General features: G+C 41.6%; 1 protein-coding gene across 4 annotated transcripts in view; it reads right to left on the bottom strand.

Moving 5' to 3' along the window:
• Positions 1-19,855, bottom strand: part of ptpro (protein tyrosine phosphatase receptor type O) — an 89,951-nt gene that overhangs the window by 14,894 nt on the left and 55,202 nt on the right. For all 4 annotated transcript variants that reach the window (XM_017722984.2, XM_017722983.2, XM_017722986.2 and 1 more), the window contains exons 5-14: positions 17,541-18,065; positions 16,738-16,899; positions 14,942-15,138; positions 14,068-14,188; positions 12,910-13,103; positions 11,190-11,301; positions 8,624-8,787; positions 6,556-6,676; positions 3,782-3,915; positions 47-185 (exon numbers count right to left, since the gene is read on the bottom strand). In XM_017722984.2, the coding sequence (XP_017578473.1) occupies positions 47-185; positions 3,782-3,915; positions 6,556-6,676; positions 8,624-8,787; positions 11,190-11,301; positions 12,910-13,103; positions 14,068-14,188; positions 14,942-15,138; positions 16,738-16,899; positions 17,541-18,065 (1,869 nt within the window). The remainder of the gene's footprint in view (positions 1-46; positions 186-3,781; positions 3,916-6,555; positions 6,677-8,623; positions 8,788-11,189; positions 11,302-12,909; positions 13,104-14,067; positions 14,189-14,941; positions 15,139-16,737; positions 16,900-17,540; positions 18,066-19,855) is intronic.

Here is a 19,855-nt window from a genome sequence, read left to right as displayed (position 1 = left end):
GACATTCCTATACATTCTACAGTGCAGGCAACAGAGACTGTGTTACCCAGGGTGGAGATGGTGATGTAGGCAGGCTCGCTGGGCGTGCTGTAGCTGTAGCTGGTCACACTGCAGTTGTAGGAGGTGGAGGGCTGTAGGTTGCTCACAGTGAGAACATGAGAGAGAGCTGTCTGTGGCTCGACAGCCTGTGAGGGGACAAATACGATTAACTCACACTTGTACTTTGGTACATTCAAGGATGAAAAGAGAGCATGATTCCTGGATCCCGAGCCACAAGTTCAACCTGTTCCACATTTGTAACAGGAATTCCTAACAAAGCCTTTGGTGCGTGGCACTGGGGGAAAACGTGGCTTACGGCCGAAGCAGATGGAGCTGTGCTAATGATGTCGTGTGGGCAGAGAGAGAAAAAGAACAGCCGTCACGCCCTGCGTCCTCGAGGCGTTCGGCTCGCTGCTGCCGTGGCAACCACTTGAATCATCCGCGCAAAGGCCGCTACTTTTTAATGACTCTAATAAACTACAGGCCCCTTCTGACAGTCCCTGGAGGCGTTGTGACTGTGCTTCAGCCTCGATGTACATCGCCTAGAGGGGTGGAAAAGCTCGGTGATGTAAACACCGCCCCCCTGTGTTTACTGTGAAATGTTTGACTAACCTGGGAGAGATGGCAGTGGCCATTAGCCTGTGGGCGGTCCTTTGACTTTAAAATGGTAGATTTTGTCTCAGAGGGAGAAATGTACACAAAATGAAAGAGTTTGAACATGCAGGTGGGCGGACGGCTCGAGTATAATAAGCTCTGGGCCCACGGCAGTTTGGGTACATTACACTGGTATTAAGCCTGGAACAGTTTTTCTATACTATTTATATGTAACTACTAGAGGCGCACCTCTGCATAATGAATCTCACAGGTGATTTCTTTACATGTCTGTCTGTCCATCTATCTGTCTGTCTGTCTGCCTGTCCATCTATCTATCTGTCTGTCCATCTATCTATCTATCTATCTATCTATCTATCTATCTATCTGTCTGTCTGTCTGTCTGTCTGTCTGTCTGTCTGTCTGTCTGTCTGTCCATCTATCTGTCTGTCTGTCTGCCTGTCCATCTATCTATCTGTCTGTCCATCTATCTATCTATCTATCTATCTATCTATCTATCTATCTATCTATCTATCTGTCTGTCTGTCTGTCTGTCTGTCTGTCTGTCTGTCCATCTATCTGTCTGTCTGTCTGTCTGTCCATCTATCTGTCTGTCTGTCTGTCTGTCCGTCCATCTATCTGTCTGTCTGTCCATCTATCTATCTATCTATCTATCTATCTATCTATCTATCTATCTATCTGTCTGTCTGTCTGTCTGTCTGTCTGTCTGTCTGTCTGTCTGTCTGTCTGTCTGTCTGTCCATCTATCTGTCTGTCTGTCTGTCTGTCCGTCCATCTATCTGTCTGTCTGTCTGTCTGTCTGTCTGTCTGTCCATCTATCTGTCTGTCTGTCTGTCTGTCCATCTATCTGTCTGTCTGTCTGTCTGTCCATCTATCTATCTATCTATCTATCTATCTGTCTGTCTGTCTGTCTGTCTGTCTGTCTGTCTGTCTGTCTGTCTGTCTGTCCATCTATCTGTCTGTCTGTCTGTCTGTCCATCTATCTGTCTGTCTGTCTGTCTGTCCGTCCATCTATCTGTCTGTCTGTCCATCTATCTATCTATCTATCTATCTATCTATCTATCTATCTATCTATCTATCTGTCTGTCTGTCTGTCTGTCTGTCTGTCTGTCTGTCCATCTATCTGTCTGTCTGTCTGTCTGTCTGTCCGTCCATCTATCTGTCTGTCTGTCTGTCTGTCTGTCTGTCCATCTATCTGTCTGTCTGTCTGTCTGTCCATCTATCTGTCTGTCTGTCTGTCTGTCCATCTATCTATCTGTCTGTCTGTCTGTCTGTCTGTCTGTCTGTCTGTCTGTCTGTCTGTCTGTCTGTCTGTCCATCTATCTATCTGTCTGTCTGTCCATCTATCTATCTATCTGTCTGTCCATCTATCTATCTGTCTGTCTATAGCTCACACTATGTGGGCTAAATGAATAATACAGTCTGTCTGTCTGTCTGTCTGTCTGTAGCTCACACTATGTGGGCTAAATGAATAATACAGTCTGTCTGTCTGTCTGTCTGTCTGTAGCTCACACTATGTGGGCTGAATGAATAATACAGTCTGTCTGTCTGTCTGTCTGTCTGTAGCTCACACTATGTGGGCTGAATGAATAATACAGTCTGTCTGTCTGTCTGTCTGTCTGTAGCTCACACTATGTGGGCTGAATGAATAATACAGTCTGTCTGTCTGTCTGTCTGTCTGTCTGTCTTTCTGTCTTTCTGTCTGTCTTTCTGTCTGTCTGTAGCTCACACTATGTGGGCTGAATGAATAATACAGTCTGTCTGTCTGTCTGTCTGTCTGTCTGTCTGTCTGTCTGTCTGTCTGTCTGTCTGTCTGTCTGTCTTTCTGTCTTTCTGTCTTTCTGTCTGTCTTTCTGTCTGTCTGTAGCTCACACTATGTGGGCTGAATGAATAATACATTTTCATAACTTTCTATCAGTTAACGTTCCAACATACTTCAATATGTATGCAAAAGTTTGGGTGCACTGGTGAAATAACATCAACAAACAAACTGAAAATAAGTCAACACGGCCTCTACAGAGAACACAGTTCTGCACATCTGAATGCACAATTACTGGTTATTTGCTCAATTTTAGAAAAAAAAAAGTGAAAAAGTGAAAACACACAACACAGTGCCAGTGTAAATCTTGTGGCACATTTTATATTTTACGTTTTTTTTTTTTCCAATACGTTAAACAGTATTAAATTCTAAATATCTTAAATACACTAAACAGAAACTGCACTAAAATTAGCAGAAAAATGCCACATTTCAGTTCGTTCCCTGTAGAGGATGTTAACTTAATTTCACTTCGAACATCAACAACATGTAACGTGACTGCGAGTACTCAAAACATCTGCATACAACCGTGAACAACACTATCTGATCTTTAACCGTCCAAACTGACATTTTAAATTCTTAATAAAAAATCAAGCGCCTTTCAGCACAGTGAGTCACGCATGTGGCATTTCGGTATAGGTGAAGTCACAGCACTCCAATTCAGAGCGAGGGCATTTACCTGACTCATATTACCGTCATGAAACTGCAAATCAGATTGGACAAAAATAAAATAATAAACTGTCTTATCGCAAAAATCTTCTGATTCCAATCTGGGCAGATTCCGACTGTATACTCCTAGAAATGACATTACTAATGACATGGCTAGTTACGTAAAGAACTGCACTTATACTCACTACTTTCTGTGTCAACAGCACTTTTTCAGAGAAAAAACATTAAAAATATATTTCAATAAAAACATATTTCCTCTTCTACTTACAAACACGTGTACTGAAATTTCTCTGCTTGCTCCAGTGAGCTACATTAGAAATGCTCAAACTGTATCATGCTTCTGTGATCACTGGTGATGACTGTAACTCCTGAGTGTGAATTCATTAATATTCATTACATTCATTAATATTCCATAACAAAAAGAATGTTGCTTTTATTAGATATTAAAGATGCCAATTGTGCACTGAACTTGCTTTTGTTTTTTGTTATTCCTGTTTGATTTTCCCCCCCAGGGATCAGTCAGATCTGATCTCACAATCAGGCTTCTACTGTAACAGCTTAATTAACACTGCAGGAAACTGGAGCTGTTGTCTGTTTTTTGAGCTAATGTAACTGAAAACATCCCTCCACCACAATGACTCCATACCTTGAGTTGTTTGTTGGGACCGAGTTGTTTGCAGCTGATCTGGCAGAAGTCCACCACTCCCTCCTCAGTCCAGAGCAAGGTGACGGCGGAGTGAGTGGCGTTGACTGCATACAGGGACTTGGGAGGCGCTGGCTCTGTTAGAGTGAAATGAAAACGTGTGATGAGTGCACTGCATGCGTTCAGCAACTTCCTCTAAAAAAGCAGAATAAAAAAGTATTCCATAAATAATGCAAAAAGACGTGTTGAGAAAAACAGCTTTTGTGGTTATTTTTGCTGACAGGGAAGTGAAACTTCATGATTCCTCTGCGAGTTTCGTTTTCACTGCATGCACGTTTTAAATTAAGTGTACAAAATAAGCTTTGACGTTGGTAAGCGAAACTTTTCAATTGTCGAAAGTTACAGGAAAACTGGAACTTAACCCTTTCAGGCATAAATGATTAAAAAAACATGCAGAATTTAAAAGCATTGAATTTTAATTAGATCTAAATACCACTTTTATTACAACTGTGGGTCGGTCCCAAATATGGACAACCTGCATGAAAGGGTTAAAACAAAATGTTAGATACTAATAATGTCTTTGTTCAGGATGTGAATGACTAACCAACAAACAACTGCTCCACCAATTATATCAGTTATAAAAACTGATTTCCAATAACAACAGTTCCTCTTTAAAAAGGTGGGTTTAGCAGCCAAGCTGAGGAACACTGGACTGTATACATGATGCTGCAACAGGCGACTGATTCCAGATCAGAAAGGCAGACGAAAAAATGAAGCACACAGCTAAAGTACTGGCGTTCCGGACTACTTTTCCAAGCGGCACAGTTACACCCATGTATCAAAAGCTAACATCCACAAGCAATAAGACAGACGACTATTTCCTCTGTGTTGTCTGAGAAAGTGCGATGCTTGGTGCGTTGAAATCGCAGACGGTCGTGTAAAATTACAGAGGAGGACCAGCCTGAACGGTGAGGGACTCTGAGCTCCAGTGAGTGATGCTAGCCATGGTCACTTCTCGGGCTAATAATGAGTGGTAAATTCAACTTTGGAATATATTATGATGAGCTCCTGAAACTAGTCCTAGTCATTCCATCAATTCTTACTTTTCAGTCATATAATCCAATATATTGTAGCTGTCAGCCCCTCGGTTGAACTAAATCCAGGTTCTTAAGTAGGGTATGTTTAAAATGGTCTCGGATATATTTTGGGACTGCCCGGGATTAAAGTCTACCGGAAGAGGATACATAAAACCCTGCAAGAGATTTTTGAACGTGAAATTACCTTAGAAAGTAAAACTTTATATTCTGGGCTCATACCCCAAAAGTGGGAGAAAAGAGATAAACATCTAATGAACATTCTGTTGGTGGCAGCTAAGAAAGCTCTCACTAGGAAGTGGCTGTCACAGGAGTGTCCAACTTTAAAGGTGTGGATGGACATTATAAAGGACATATATGACATGGAGAAAATAACCGTGTTTATCAATTTTACAATGAGACAGTTCCTCTCAGATTGGTTGGGGGGGGGGGGGCTTTATGTATAGGGACTTACAGAAATTTATGACAACTGTGTTGTTTTTGACGTGTGTGTCTGTGCACATATACGCAAAAAGATTGAAATATGTCCCACAATGACATGAATGCTTGTGTATGACAATAAAAATATAATAATAAATAAATAAAATTTTGGGCCATTAACTTCACTCATACGCTCGTGCCTTGTCCAACATATCAGTACTACGCTACGCAGTGTATACAGGAACGCGTAACTCGGGTGATGCGCGCGCTCGTCGGTCTGCATCTTTGAACTATTTTTACAGTGGTTTTAAACTTGGCTCGAGCAGGGCCGCATCACAGCACCTCAACTCTGACATCTTATCGGATTAGTCAGACAGGACTGAATTTCGGACAGCAGCTTTTACAGAACAACAGTTAATATACCAGGTTATTCCACTTGTGTTGTGTTTTCACCTTGTTTACGTTGCTAATAGTAGCTGTAACTTCACTTCCAGCTGCGCACGGATCAATGGTTGCTTGGTAACAGATATGACCAGTGGACCGCCAGTTTCAGTCGAGGAGGTTAAGATTTTCCAACTTGAGATAAGATGCTGTACGATATGTTTCCTAACACAAGATTTGCTTCTATGAATTTAAAAGATTTTGTGGAATTTTCTGTAATTATGGCTTCAGAACCATCCATTTTATAATTAATATTTTGATGGGTCACTTGCTGGTTAACAATTAATTGCCAACAAATGACTGGTTATTCATATAAACATGCAGTCAGACTAATATAAATACAAATACCCACATACAGTATTCCTTCCATGCTCTAACAGTGGGATCCAAGCTCACAAGGGCCTAGAGAATTGACAGCGGTGTCCCCAGTGACGGTGCCAGCTACACTGCTAATATACTGCACTCAGTCTGAGGCTTCAGTACTCAACTCTCCATCGCAGAAAACCATGCAGCAGCTTTTCTTTGACATGCTAATTTCCACGTCGGTTCTGGCCTTCCAGCGCATCAAAGAATTACCTGTCCTGTTTGATAAGCTATTTTCAGCTCACTGTTAATACTTTTCACTACAGCTTTTTTCCTTCAAAAGTAGCACTGCTTTCAAGTTGCATGAGCAAAGTAAACACCAAATATGTGAGGTTTCAATGAAGATGATACTGAACATCCAGCGCAGATTTTTTCCACCAGGTATGAGGCTAAATGTATTACAAGGACAACTGTTTGACGCTGAGATGGCTGTGGAGACGATAGAGATCAACTACTGACCTAGTTTCATGATGTGGGGTGTGGAGGTGTTGTGGCTGCGCTCAGTACAAGCGGTGACCGTGAGGTTATAGATGTCGCCAGGAGGGAGAGCTAACGTGGCCTTCATCATGTTACGTGTCACCTGTGAAGAAGAGAGAAGGGACACTGAACATAACTGATAGCTCTAACACAAGAAAACAGATAAGCCTGCAAACACTAATATTATTCCCTGCTCTCGAAGAGCAGCGACCGCTGTAACATCTGCTGCTGAGGGTGAAGCTGATTCTGCTATTTTAGACTTAGTACACTTAAGCATAAACACATAATAAATAATTCAGGTTTTGCCATGAAAATACCATGAACTACTTATTTATAGTAGCATTTCTGTGCACAGTCATGTGTGGTCAGCTGCATACATGGGCTATATATATATATATATATATGTGCATGCTTATATACAGTGGTGATTGCAGCGCAGGTTCCTTAGAGGTGTAGATGTCGGCATCTACAGTTTAAGCAACTGCTCTACTGGCTGTGACCAAAAGGGCCTTACACTGGTTAAAGTAACACAAAATGTGCCCAGAAGAAACAGCGACAATACTGTCTGCACTGCAGCTCCACAGCGCAGGTCAGCCTGCTGCCGTTGGTGTTGGACGCAGCGCGGCAAGCTCTGAACAAGTGCGAGCGAACGTTACCATCAGAATGAACATTTAGACACTGAAAACATTTGGGCCACCAAAATAACAATAAAACCACTGAGCTACATTTAAAAGCGACCTCACTTAAAGACTGAGACGTTCCACCCTTAGAACCAATACTAATACGTAAAACTTCTTGAGGGTGAAGGGGTTCTATTATTATCAGATATCTTTGGCTCTAAATTTAGATACAAAAGAGACGGCTCCTTACTGGACTGTGTAAATTTCATACACTACCAGGACAATGATATTCTGACGAGCAAATATTAATGACACTGTCAGTAAATGAAGTCTTTCCTGTAGGGAAAAGCAGTCTATAATGAAACAGGATATGGCTCAGTTCACAACATTAAATGTGTTTGACTGGCTATTTCAACCTTCAGCTTTTTCTGCAATCGAAAAGATTTTAACCATCGATACTCTAATACTCTAATACTCTAATGGCCAATGTTGGCTTAGAAGTCAATGGCATCATACAGAAGACTGATCCGAAGCCTGAATGCGCATCAATATTGCTGATGGCAGATATTCACTCAATACAGCAAACACCTATGATGAACAATATGCCTCTAAATTCTTCATAAAGGAAAATTCCTTTGTACTGTCAACAACCAGGAAAGAACAAGTTGAAGGCACATCAATACTGACACTAAGCCCAAATACACGAGGGCCAAAAAGCACCTGTACAGTAATCTTGTCTTCAGCTTTTCCTTAGAACGTGCTGTGAGAGAGGAGCACAGCCTTTGGCCACAGCCTCTAAGCAAAGCTGGTGGGCAGATAAGCATCTCTGACTATCTCTGTCTGAAAACATTTAGCAGTCTCTAATTAATCCTTTTGGTCTGTGTTAGATAAATACGTGTGGTGGATAATTGGATTCATTACAGGCTAGTGCCAGAGAGATGGCAGTGCAGAGGAAGGCACCAGTGCCGCCCTGCGCCTTTTTAATCAGGTCTCAAAAGTACACCAAGGAAGCAATCAATAGCACATCTCATCATTAGCTAACAAGGTGCTCCATCTCAGACCACACAGATCAGCTGGCTGCTCCAAGACCACCACTAGCCTTTTTTTAGCTTTTAGCGTAGCAGCCCAATAGGATGTTTACGGTAAATTACTAAAGACTGACCAGTAATTGACAGTAATGGTGGTGGTAAATCAAGGCAGGACGCAGGTTACAGAGGTCTGGTGACTCACCACGCAAACCATTAAAGTTACTGGGCACTGTTTTTCCAGCCATATTGATCCTGATATTTTAGAAACTAAGGTAAAACATATAAAAGGTAAAACCTTGTAAAGTGACTGTGAAGGATTTAAGCAGAGCACTACATCCCAGATATTACATAAACTGTTATGTAACAATCAAAATTAAATGTTGCTGTCCAGATGAAACTTACATCTGTAGAGAAGCGTCTCTTAGAGCCCTTCTTGCCCTCAGCCACTACCTGCCAGTGGAGCATTCGGGAGTGAGAGAGATCAGTGAAGAGGTCCCCGTAGGTCCAGCGTACATACAAGACCCCATGGGAATAATCCACTGAGGAGATGTGGGGGGCCTCAGGAGCTGGAAAAAAGGATTAATACGCTGTATGGTGACATCTGTCTTACTGGCAATCAACAAGTTTCTCAGTGTAGATTTAAGTCTGGCCAAAATTCGTAGGGGGCAGCTGTCATCAAATAACCAGAAAATGACAGTCATGTCAAAGGCATCACTTGTGAAGTACTAAAGTCCTGATCTGTGGTCAGACTTGGACTTAAAAAAAATGGTGAAGTTAGTACGGTCTCATGTGTAAATAATAATGTGTGTAAACAAATATATCTAAATCATGACAATAAAAAATATCCTACCACAATTCAGTTCAAATCATCAGTAGTTGCAGTGTTAGTGCCACATGCACGAGGAGAAAGGTTGGATGAGAAACTAAGATTGTAGTGAGTAATGAAACCCGCATATACTTTCACAGTGCAGCAGCATATTTAACACCAACGATATTTGCAAGAGGAAATTAAAAAGTAAGCTGTGACATCTATTTTTTCACTGTACTTGTCTTGAAGGCATCTGGTGAGGTAGATCCATTTCAGGAATCTGTAGCCAACTGGTGATAGTCTAGCTTAGATCAGTCTTGTCTTCTGTACTGGGCTTAACTCTCAGCTGCTTGCTGTCTGGGCTGCAGAATCACTGAGCAGCACTATGTCTAATGTTACACTGCAGTCATCTGTGACAGTAAAGACCGCCTCCTTTTCTTGATCTTCCAGAAACTGTTTGGGACTCAGACACAGTCTCAATCTTTAAGACTAGGCTGAAAACAGTTCAGTTCAGCTTTTGGTAGCTAATGTTCCCCCTAGATAAAGGCAGCAGATCCAGGGGTCCATGGACACAGGGAATTATAGTAAACTGAGACGTTGGTGCCGTCGTCCTGCTGCTCGCACGCGGTCACTCAGGTCTGTGGACGGTGGAGCGGACGTTAGCCACACTCTGGAAATGTTTACATTCCCTGTTTATGTACAAACAGACAGAATAAAACTAATTCCCTCTCCCTGCCTTTTTTCCGAGTATACGACCGCCCACACGTCCAGACACCGGACTGACTGTCGAGCCCTCCTGCTGCCCACTTCAGACCAGCTGCCCACGCCCCAGCTACCACCACCTGCCTTGGACTAGCTGCCCACCCTACACTGATGTTCTCATGGACTCCCAGCTATTCCTACTACTAATACTACTGCTATTAATATTAGTAGTATAGTAACTCTGTAGGTAGTCTGACCAGAGGAGGACGGGTCCCCCCTGGTGAGACTAGTTCCTCCCAAGGTTTCTTCCTCAGCTCTGAGGGAGGTTCTCCTTGTAAGCTTGGCTCTACAAACTTACCCACTTTCTCTTTCAACTTGACTTGGACTCAAATAGATTTTTAGGAACTTGCAATGCAATTTGGACTTCAGGCTTTATCTGGCATGAAGATATAACTACCTGAAGAGGCATGGCTCTGGGGGGAGGCGGGTGGAGGGTGTTTTAAGTGACATAAAAGACATATTTTTGCTTATCTTATTATTTCAAAATCAGAATTAAAATAAAAAATAAATAAAAAGGATAGTTCACTTACATGATTTCAAGGCATAATTCAGTTAATCTCAAAGCATCTAAGTAACTGCGCTGCAAACTAGGAGAGAGGAGCTGGTTAGTGTTAGCTATTAACTTAGCTAGCACCATAACATCTCTGCTCACCTCAGAACACGTTCTAACGAAACTAGATAAAAAGCACCAACATATGTTTAGATGAAATTGCTTAAAAACTGAAGGAGTGAAGTTGAGCAACTGACACTGAAGGGTCAGAAAGATTAAACTAAACCTGTTCTGTGGTCCGTCGCTCGATTGGCCACAGATACAAAGAGAGCCACACAGCACAGCACAGGCTCGATCCTCACTAATTGGTGCTCTTCTGAAACAAGTGTCGATGATAAAAACGAATGTCTGAGAGTGCAAAAGTTTAGCGGGTAACAAAAGAGGAAATCCAACCTGTTCTGTGGTTTTCAGGACTGTAGCAAGAGTTTAGTTGGCTAACCAACACAACACAGGCTTGGCTCCTGGGAACTGAAGCTAAATACTCGCTGAGAGGAAACCTGAGAGTCACCTGCCTGAAAACAAAAGCTGAATGTGTTCTGTCGTGTGTGCATCTGTTGCTGAGCTACGCTGAAGACCACTGCAGGACAACTCTACCCAAAAAGCTCCCAAAGAAGAGTTTTTTTGTCTTAAATGTTGCTTCTAGAGCCAGTTTTGACACGGTGAGCTCATTCTCCATTCTGTGAGCTCATGTGAGGCCTGCTGCTTTGTTGCTTGCTTAGGGTATTCCATATACTTTTGACCAAGTAGTGCATGTGATTTGACTCAACTCGGCTGGCGCTACATAAAAAAAAAGAAGCACAAGTTTAATGTACAGCTGCTAAAGGGCTAGTGTTGAGTGAGTAACCTACCAGTAATAAAGCTCAAGGTAGAGCCATCACAGCAGCTGAGTGGTGGGTCACCCCAGGTCACCATGGTCACTCGAAAGTTGTAGTACCATGCAGGCAACAGGTCTGTTATTCTCTGTTTAGGGGGAGGAAAATGTGGGAAAAGGGGGCGAAAACAATGAATCACTGAACATGTAATCCTGAAGATCATCATCATAAAACTTGTCTGCCACAAGCCTGCGCTTTCCATCAAAAGCCTTCACTAAAACAATTCTCCATCTCTCTCCCAGCTGCATAGCCCCTTCACTCAGCCTCTCAGGATCAGGTGGGACGCCTGGCCTTTGCACTCATTGATCTGCTTCTGTATCACATTACACCGTCTGATTTAATTAGCTCGTAAGCTCTGCCCTTTATCCTGACCTTGTTTTAACTGCTGTATTGTGTTCTTACTTCACTGCTTCAGCACCCTTTAATTCTCACTCAAGGCCAATAAACACCCCCACGTTCTTCCACCACCCAATGTGCAAGAGAGCAATTTAGATCATGCAGCATGCAATTAAGCATGAGAATAATAATTACACAAAGCAGATTGCTCACTGGGATATCATTTGCGTATTAGCAGAAGCAATGAATTGAAAAGGCCGAGCGTGAAGCTTATTAATTCCTTACGTCTTACATAAAGTCATAAGTGTCCTGTCACAGTGCATCACTATAAATACTACAGCTTGTTACAGTTCCATTAATTTGCCAAACCCTATGCTGACTAAAGACACAAACACACCCCATGCAAGTACACAAACAGAACTGCTTCAAGATACACAAAATGTGTTGGTTAGGAATACAATGAAATTTCCGTTGCCGTACATTTTTGGCAGAAAATGGTTAAAATGGCACTTCTGGGCGACAATTTTGACCTTCAAGAAAAATTTATGGGCCTGCAACAAAGTGCCAGAATATAAGACTATAAATAATTGTAATGATCATGAAGTTTCCTTTGCTTTCAAATAGTTGGAGCAGCAGCAAATCAACACTGAAAATTTCTGCTGCGTGGAACTATTTCAAAATTTCTATGAGGAACATTAGACAAGCAATTTAATCCCTTTTCATGGCAGGAATCAAGAGAGGGTACAACACCCAGGAACGTCCCCATTACAGGTGCGATACCACTTGAATACAGGAAAACAGTAGGAGAAAGGAAAGCAGGCTGATATCACCTGTGACCAGCTTTTGACATGACGGAAAAAATTCACAACAGCGCAAAAGTGCAACTAAAAATATTGCAATACTGGAATTCATTACTTTCTTCATGCGATTTCGCACACTGCAATAAATTTACATTAAAATGTATTTGAAATTCAGCATCAGTCAAAAACTTTCATTTCTGTGTGTTGATAATAATGTATTATTATTATTATTATAGTGCCATAGCAACGGATGATACAGAAGGCAATTACCCATGTAACCACTCTCGCAAACATACTAGTTGTTTTTGTGGCATCTAGAAAAACAGCAGATTAGGTTCATTTTTTTCTTCCCTTCTCTGACTACCAGGAGATTTATAGCCGCTACTGTAACGTAAGAACACATGTTGATTATGTACTATGTGCCTGTGTGATTGGGAGGGTTGGCTATGTTCTTGCATCGGGTGTGTTTCTGGCATTAGTTATGTCAATTATTCAGCCTAAATATCCTCCTAAAACAATCCCAGGACAGCTCTGAAGACCAAGGCAGATTGAGTTATTACCACAGAGGCAATGACGGAGGCGGTAGCTGCAATCTCGTAGTATGTAGTCCACTGAGAAGTCTGCGTAGCAGAGTTGAAAAAGAAGGTTTGCAGCACATACTTGCGGAAGGCCACGTTGTAAGGCCTCTGCCAGCTCAGTATGACTGCTGTGGGACTCAGTGGATATACCACCAGGTCACGCACTCCCGTTGGCTCTGTCAGAGAGACAAGGGAGAAAGTTAACCAATCACAATCAATTAATGAGGGCCAAGAATGGGACACGCAGAATAGAATGCAAATTTAGTCAAAAATAAAGCTACGAGCTGTCATGTTCTACAAAAGAAAGAGTTTAACACACATTGCTGCTATTAAATGTGCTTCAGTTTGATCAACCAAAAGTTGAGATACACTATATTTCCAAAAGTGTTCACTCCCCCATCCAAATCAGTGAATTCAGGTGTTCCAGTCACTTCCATGGCCACAGGTGTATAAAGCCGAGCCCCTCGGCCTGCAGACTGCTTCTACAGACATTAGTGAAAGAATGGGTCGCTCTCAGGAGCTCAGTGAATTCCAGCGTGGTGCCGTGATCGGACGCCACCTGTGCAGCAAGTCCAGTCGTGAAATTTCCTCACTACTAAATATTCCACAGTCCACTGTCAGTGGGATTATAACAAAGTGGAAGCGATTGGGAACGACAGCAACTCAGCCACGAAGTGGTCGGCCACGTAAAATGACAGAGCGGTCAGCGGATGCTGAGGGGCATAGTGCGCAGAGGTCACCGACTTTCTGCAGAGTCAATCACTACAGACCTCCAGACTTCATGTGGCCTTCAGATCAGCTCTAGAACAGCGTAGAGAGCTTCATGGAATGGGTTTCCAAATGAGCTTCTGGAAGAACGATCAAAAATTCCCATAAACACTCCTAAGCCTTGTGGAAAGCCTTCCCAGAAGAGCTGAAGCTGTTATAGCTGCAAAGGGTGGACCAACGTCATATTAAACCCTATGGATTAAGAATGGGACGTCACTCACGTTCATATGCGTGTGAAGCCAGACGACCGAATACTTTTGGAAACATAGTGCACGTCTCTTAGGTAATAAAGTACCCCGTTCATTAACCTCATTTCCACAGTTTTCAAAAGAAGACAAATACACATATTACATAATGTTCACAAATGCTTACCTATATCAATGATAACTGGTTCAGAGGGGGGACTAACTAGGGGACCGTTGGTGTGATACACCACTACTCTGTACTGAGCTCCGGGGGTCAGATTAGTGATGATGTCACTGGTGGTGTTTTCCTGTAATATAAAATCGAATATTAGGACTCAGACGAGTGCATCAAAGAAGAACTGTGGCAACTGTACAACAGTATAATACCATCTTTATGTTCGACATGTTTTATCTCTGGAATCTCGATTAACAACTGTATTCAAGCGTGTGGATGATCTACAGTGAAGAAAAAAACAGGGAAAATGCCAATTCAATGAAACCAGCTCTCAATCATTTGTCCATTTTTGATGGCAGTGTATATTAAGATAAAAACCATGAAGGAAAGTAGAAAACATTGACATTGTCCTTTTGCCATAATGTGGGGGCCTTACTCAAAGGGTGAAGTATGGTAAATAATAATAATATAAAATAATAATAATAATATAAAATAAAATAATTATTTTTTTGCTTAGTGTACGCAAAAAAACTTGTGGTCTGAACTGAAGGACGTTGCCAATAATGCCACTGTCATAATATACCAAAGCATCTAAAGCTCTAAATACTACTTCTTTTACTCGATATTGTCACAGACTTTGAAAAAAACATGTTTAGATCTTAAATTGCATATTTTGCAATTTCATTAGATCCATAATCCTGGTCCTGAAGCTCCCTCCCTGTACATGTGAAGTGTTTTCTCTCTCTTCCATATCTACTTCACGCCAAGAAAGAGCTTGATAGTTAGCTGATTAATTGTATGAACTGTGTCAGAGCTGAGGAAGCACTGAAAAGGGGTTTAAAGAATGTAGTGTTGGTCCTGGAGGTTATTAAATATGCTTCCATACCTCAGAGCAGTAGGTGTTCTCCATGCGCTGGCTGGGGCTGGGCTTGAGGCAGGTCAAAGACAGCACTGACACCAGGCTGCCATTGTGGCTCTGAGTGGCAGGAGCCCAGGAAACGGAGGCAGTGCTAGTTCCCAGCATCTTTACGCTGACTGCCTGCGGGCGCTCCGTCGGCTGCTGCAGCCATTCCCCTGTGGGGCCTTCAGGATGGAGAGTAAAATGATATGTAACTAGACCAGATTGGTTTGGCTCTGTACTCCAGCACACGGCTTTTAAAATAAAACAACGGCTATAAAGTTGAAGTGCATAATGTCAGTTTCACTGAAAGGTTTATTGTTTGGTAACTTGAGCACTTTAACACTTTCAAACTCACTTGGTGTTACCAGTGATGTAGATTCTGTAGGAATGACGTGGCAAAAAATCTAGTTTAATTACATTTTCCTGTAAAATGAAGCAGTAGGACACACAGCGCTAAAAGCAGGTACATATTTATAAAGTCACAGTGTCAGAAACCACATAAACAAGTCTGTTAGAGGCACCTTAACATCTCAGAATATTTAATATTATTATCCTTAATATTTTTATCCAAGTGCGTAATGAAATAGGAATGTAGTTTACATAATGCGTACGTTTCTATGAACTGTACACTTTCTTGCTTTTCCCTTATTCTTCCTTTAACCGCACATCTGTTAGCAGTTAACATATAAACCAAACTGATCTCCGTTTCTTTACAGTATTGTATTGACATCAATATTACGCAAATATAAAAATAGGAAAAAAATCCGACTTTATACCAAAACTAATTTAATTAAACATTTTGCAGTATATATACTTGACTTGACCACTGACAATAAGCAAGTTATTTTCTTCAAATCTTTTTATATAAACAGCTCAAAGTAAATAACATCCTATTGGCTGCTGAATCCGTGTTCTGAGTGGGGAAACAGGCCAACTGCATATTTGCAAAGACGAGGTGAGGCTAGAACTAACTGCTCCGCAGCCTAGTGCTAGGGGCTTTACACCCCCCCTCTAACTGACACTTAGCATTAGACAGGATGACCTTAGGCTTAAGTGCGGCTGCCCAAGAGCATCCCATTCTACTGACCATGCTGTCTGATAGAGCTTACGCCAGCTGTGTGTGCACATTACTGAACGCCGTGTCATGGGTGTTGTTTAAAGCAGCTGAACTCACTAATTAGAAGAAGCGTCATGCATATGTTGTGTGTTTCTTCTTTTTCTGTGAAGATCTATATTACCTGTACCGTATTATCTATATTAACATGGTAACATGGTTCCTGTATGTTGACTTTACGCCAGCAAGGGAGCTATTTTTATCATTTATCCAGTTAATGGGCTATCGTGATTCTGCCAGATGAACTTGAAATAATTCTAGTGTGGCATCTTGAAAATTCTCTTTCGTTTTTTCTTATTTATAATAGCATTTCTTCTCTCATAAAAAAGCCTTAATCATGTAAACATGCAGTAAAAATGGATGTTTGACATGTTAATACGAAAATGGAATTGATCAGAATACTGTACTGTGTTTTTTATAGTGCGAACATGTTGCTTCATGTTTAACTTAATCACTTTTGGCTGACGCTCTGATCCAGAGAGACTTACAGTTTGATCATTTTACACTGGAAGGCGAAGGTGGTGTTGGGAGTCTTGCCCAAGGACTCTTATTGGTATAGTGTAGGGTGTTTACCCAGGTGGGGGACTGAACCCCAGTCTACAGTGTAGAAGTCAGAGGTGTTACCCACTACACTAACCAACCTTTAACAGTAAAGGACGGTACGTACTGAGGTAGAAGGTGAATCCTGTGTGTGGAGCACTTTCTCTAGGCTCGCAATCTCCTGAGGAGCTGATGGTGGTGACCAGCACTCGGTATGTTCCAGGTTCAGACAGCTCAGCAAAGAATTCGTGAGTATTTTCATCCACAGTGGCCGTCTCTGTTGAGTTACCTGGTAAAGAGGGGTAAAATTATTATTATTATTATTATTATTATTATTAGTATTAAAGATTCAATTTTTCAGTTACTAAGAATTTTAAATAAAGTTAGCTATAAATATATACACCAACAACAATGCTCAAAAGATGGAATTAGTAATACTGGAATTTATATTAGACATACTGGATGTGTAAAACAATAAATACATGACTAAAAATATCAATAAACACAAATATTACAATTAATCCTGGATTTTTTTATATTGAGTTGGTATTATTGTGCAATTAAACACCATAAATAAAAAATAATTAATTAAAATGTACCTTTTTACATTAATAAGCTGTTTTGCATTTGTATAAAGTATTTTTTAAAAATGGTCCTGTTCATTATTTTCCACTAAAGTATTTTTAATCTTTGAAAGGCTCTGAAAATTTTGTTCTTGTCCAATCAAATACATTTTTATTGGGTGGGATTTTTTTATTTTGATTACTTGATTACTCAACGTCAAAATCAGTACATTACTTGATTATTAACATAACTGACAGCGACAGGGCGACTTATTTATAACATTCAATTTAGTGCAAATAACTGTAATCGCACAGCTACAGTCAGCAGAAAAGCCTCAATGCTCATTCAGTTGGAGAACCAACTGACCATCTCGATAGATGTAGATATTGAAGCCATCAAATGAGGTTGGAGGGCGAGGGGGCAGCCAGCGGAGCTCCAGCAGAATTGGGGGCAGTCTTGTGGGCATGATTGTGGGCTCTGTGGTGAGGTCCATGGCTGACCCTGGCTCGTTTGAGTCCTCATACTCCGGGACCACAGCATTCACAAACTCATCATCGGTTGGAGACACACTTCCTGTGGGCTCTGGCCACGAGGCATCCGTCGCGTTCTCATCTGCTGAAGTGTTGCTGAAGTTAAAGCTGACGTCTTCCTCTGTAGTTGTGTGAGCAGTGGTGCTCGTAACTGGTGCTAAGCTGCTATTTATACTGTGGGGCTGTTGGGTAACCGCATTAGTCCCTTCAGGATCCGGCTCCTGTTCTCGTTCCCGAATATCCATCTCTTCCTGCTCCTCTATTAGGGGGATGTCGCGGATTCTGCGTGAAAGAGGGGATTCGTGGGCTCTTCCACTGAGGTGAACAATCTTCAGAGACACGTTGAGAGGAGGGTTGGGTACTAGAGACAGAAAAAACGAGGTTACGCATCGGAGCTGTAACTCATAACAAATAAAGTTCAGGTTATTTTATTTGGAAAATGATCTTTAATAAGTAATGACCTCCTCCGGGATGAAGCAAATTTAATTGGATGCCGACAAAAGGATAATGAACTCAACGCGGGTCAGAATGACTCCGAAGGCTCCTCTGAGTTCATGTGTGCTAACATTCAAACTGACCTGAATAATTAATGTCACAGAAGGTGTCAATCCACGGGGAACTGTGACAGATCTGTCCTGTCACAATTCAAATGGTAATTAAAACAAATTGGACGGTCAGATGGACTGATGAAGGTTAATTCTGAACTGAAAACAGACCCTCAGACCCTCAAAGCTCCTCCACATGTTTCACCAACCTCCAACTTAGGAATGGTCCAAATAATTAGAATACTAGTAGTATTTGTTTGTTATATTGATCATTCATTTCATTATTTAGTATTTAGAAGTGCTGCCTTTTGTCAAACCTTTAGACTCCCTTGAATTCCAGAAAACTCCTGTTGACAAATTTCATAGTTACAGGCTTATTCATCACCGCTTTATATTTTATCATAAAGCCAGCAGAGATCACACACACACACACACACACACACACACACACACTCACAAACTCTCACACACACACACTCTCACACACGATACTTCACAATAAATAAATTAGGTTGTAAAACATCACAGCACACCCAGCTAAAAGCCAAACACAGCCACACTCCACATTAAAATCAATCATCAAAAGCAAGAGAAGTGAATTTAACGATATTAAAAAGGCAAACAATGTTTAAACAAAGCTCATTAGTCAAATCTCGAACTGAACCACGAGCCCTTCGAGCTCCGAGTACGGCTCGGCTTGACCCGCCATCCTTCAAGGCGCGTGGAAGACCAGCGTGGAGACTGTTCTCTGTACTGGAGCCCAGGTGGGGGAATGAACTCCCCCTGGCTGTCCGAACAGCAGAGTCTCTCGCTGTCTCCAAACGCAGACTGAAGACCGTCTCCTTACACAGCACTTAAATGAACATTGAATTATAAGCTGCACTTATTTTATTGTACTGCACTCTGTATTGTAGTTTATTGTATTGTAGTTTATTGTATCTTATTGTTATTGTATTGCATTGAATGGCTCAGAGTTCTGAGTTCAACTCTGCTCCTTTTCTCTCTGTATCAGTGACTGTGTTTCTATCAGTATCTGAGCTCAGGACCGTCTTTCTCTCTGACCTGCTGGTAACTAGCAGAGACACTTTCTCTAGACAGACGAAGCTCTTCTTGTACGTCGCTCTGGATCAGAGCGTCTGCTAAATGCTGTAAATGTAAATGTAAATACACATTAATCTCAGCTAAAGAAGCGAAACAACTCGATCACTCATTTTACTGCTAATGAGCTCAGAGACAGCAGGAATGGCAGGCTAGTAAAACGGCTTCGCTAACTCAGAGATGTCCACCCTCAACAAGACTTAAGCTCGTCTGTCTGGGCCATTTCATTCCCGACGGTATAGAACTTAGCACTGGAACTGTGAACCTAGCTCTACATTTCACAAGCCTGCTAAAGCGACAATAAAACTCAACACTTAAAATTCTTCATTAAAAATTCACTTATTTCTCCATCACTGCTTCTGTCTAGCAAAGCAAACATCCAGTCCCACTCCTCTGTCTCCTAATGTGACATAACATCTGTCTATGTTAAAATCACGGTTAATGTTTAAACCGTGTTGTTTTTATGGGTCGCACTGAGAACAAACACGGGAGTAATCAGTGGGAAACA

This window comes from Pygocentrus nattereri, chromosome 11 (genome assembly GCF_015220715.1).
Source record: "Pygocentrus nattereri isolate fPygNat1 chromosome 11, fPygNat1.pri, whole genome shotgun sequence".
Classification (NCBI taxonomy): domain Eukaryota; kingdom Metazoa; phylum Chordata; class Actinopteri; order Characiformes; family Serrasalmidae; genus Pygocentrus; species Pygocentrus nattereri.
This window is presented reverse-complemented; position numbering and strand designations above follow the sequence as displayed.